The sequence below is a fragment of the Otolemur garnettii genome, unplaced genomic scaffold, assembly GCF_000181295.1.
Source record: "Otolemur garnettii isolate 467f Iridium unplaced genomic scaffold, OtoGar3 scaffold00136, whole genome shotgun sequence".
NCBI classification, from domain to species: domain Eukaryota; kingdom Metazoa; phylum Chordata; class Mammalia; order Primates; family Galagidae; genus Otolemur; species Otolemur garnettii.
In genome coordinates this window covers 3,228,059-3,230,687 of record NW_003852531.1, presented here as the reverse complement: position 1 = coordinate 3,230,687, position 2,629 = coordinate 3,228,059, and the positions used below count along the sequence as shown (strand labels likewise).

General features: G+C 34.5%; 1 protein-coding gene across 3 annotated transcripts in view; it reads right to left on the bottom strand.

Annotated features, from left to right (window-relative positions):
• The window catches only part of KIZ (kizuna centrosomal protein), a 149,485-nt gene that overhangs the window by 29,271 nt on the left and 117,585 nt on the right, over positions 1–2,629 (bottom strand). For all 3 annotated transcript variants that reach the window (XM_023518384.1, XM_012810551.2, XM_023518385.1), the window contains one exon: positions 2,426–2,491. In XM_023518384.1, the coding sequence (XP_023374152.1) occupies positions 2,426–2,491 (66 nt within the window). The remainder of the gene's footprint in view (positions 1–2,425; positions 2,492–2,629) is intronic.

Sequence of the window (2,629 nt, the reverse complement as noted above, 5' to 3'; positions counted from 1 at the left end):
CCCCCCCCCCAATCCTGTCAACTATTTATAGTTTGGTAGCAGGTTTTTAGAATTAAATTTCTTTTAAAAATCTTTTTTTTTTTTTTAAGACAGTCTCACTTTGTTGCCCTTGGTAGAGTGCTGTAGCATCACAGCTCACAGCAAACTCCCACTCTTGGGCTGAAGCAATTCTCTTGCCTCAGCCTCCAAAGTAACTGGGATTACAGGTGCTCACCACAATGCCTGGCTATTTTTAGAGACAGAATCTCGTTCTTGCTCAGGTTGGTCTCAAACCTACGAGCTCAGAACACTCCTTCTGCCTTGGCCTCCCATGATGCTAGGATTATAGGAGCGAGCCATGCGACTGGCCTAATTTCTCTTCAAATCTTGATGGCAGATAGTCTTGATTACTTCTAAGCACAGTGCACTTCTTTCTGCTTGAAGAAAGATTTGAAACTCCAATACTTCCATTGTCAAGAAAGTTTATAAAATATAACATTTGCATTAATTTTGGGGAATGTTAGTTACTCCAGCAAGGGATGATTAGAAAGAATACTGAAAAGAGAATAAGTCATTTTCTGGTTTTTCTTCAATAAGCCTTCATAATACCGACAGAAATAAATTCAGAGGCCATTGGATACTTCTGTATTTTTAATGGGTACAAATAAACAGTTTGATAGAAGAAATAAAACCTAGTGTTTGATAGGTTGGTAGCATGACACAGTTTACAATAATCTATTGTATATTTCAAAATAGTTGGAAGAAAATAATTCAAATGTTTTAAAACATTAATAAAAGATAAATATTTAAGGTGATAGATATCCTGATTACACTGATTACCAAATGAAATCTTTAGAAAATATGATTGCATTAAATTAGATATACAATAATCTAATGTAAGATAATATTAGATACACAATAATCTGTATATAAGATAATATATACATCATGTACTCTGATAACAAGAATATCTATTATTATGTATCAAAATAAATTAAATTTAAAAAATTAAATGAAGGGAAGAAGCACCCAAATGACTTCTTAGCTATCCATAGCTGAGAGTTATCTACATTTCTATTAATAAAAATAATCAGCAGACAGTCATATCATCATTTTCTTAAAATGAAGAATAAAAGCACAATCAACATACTACTGGGAAAAAAATCTTTGGGGCTTGGTGCCTGTAGCTCAGTGGTTAGGGTGCAAGGCACATGCACTGGGGTTGGTAGGTTTGAACTTGGCTGGGCCTGCTAAACAACAATGACAATAGTAACAACAACAACAACAAAATACCCAGGTGTTGTGGTGGGCGCCTGTAGTCCCAGCTAGTTAAGAGGCTGAGACAAGAGAATTGCTTAAGCCCAAGAGTTTGAGGTTGCTGTGAGCTATGACGCCACAGCACTCTATCGAAGATGCCATAGTGAAACTCTGTCTCAAAAAAAAAAAATCAACAATAAAAAAAAGAAAAATTTTTAAAAAAGAAATAATCTCTTAAAATCTGCATTTTTGAGTGAAATATCAACTGATATAATATATACAATAATTGCTCTACAATAATAAACTCCTTCTCCACAACTAGAGTTCATCATAGAAACATGAATTTAAAAAATTAATCATCACATCATGAATTGTGTTGCCACAACAACAAGCCATTCTTTTCTGCTTATAAACAAAAACAAGAGTACCACATATGCAGATATATGCCTCAGTACCTTGGTGCAATGGTGCACTTAACTTGTATAAATGTTTAAAGTCACATCTTTGAATTTATAATGAAGCAGTACACCACTTTACAAAGTAGGATACTAGTAAATTTAGATGTATGACTAATAGAACTCTGTTTAGCATACTAAATGTTTTTCTATTGCTATGTTAAAACTAAAGAATATAACGGTATATCATTAGATTCTATTTAAATAAGCCTAATATATGTGTAGAAACCTTAATATGTCTTGATGGAAGCCTGATTGGTATAATTTTTAAATTATCAGGCTTGGTAACTGGGGTACAAACAAGCCTCCTGTCAGATGTACAAACAGCTGACACATTTTTCCCTGCTGTTATTTTAAGGATCCATGTTCAGTTACTATAGGAAAGAGAAGAGTAAAATCAGAAACATCCACAGTTTGCCACATAGTGACCAGGCATTCCTCTGGGAGATGGACATTTTCACACAGACACAGGCACAGAAAGGGTCAAGGATGCTGGCAGTGTAAACGTGTAACACCATGGTGAAAAATTCAATAGATATGATTATTTCCCACCGCAGCTTATGTTAATGTAAGTGTGCGTGTTCTGCCCTTATGATGAATCTCCTACTTTTCAGCATGTAGATAGCTGAACACTTGCTCTTAGCAGGGTCCACAAACCACTGACCTAGAGAGTTCTTAGTATATAATATAAGGCTGAATCCTCCCTTGAAACTCTTAGGCACCCAGAGCTTTACCTGTGATTGGGATCTTTGCAGAAATGTTTTTTTCCTTGCTCTTGTCTCCAAAGCCATTTGAAACTTCTAAAAATTGAACACATAATAATAAAAATGTCTTTCAACATTAACACACACACATTCAGGTTGCTTGATCCCAGAAAAAAAAGAAGAAAAGAAACAAAGTTGAACAGATCTTTGTTTGGGTTTTTTTTTTTTTTTTTT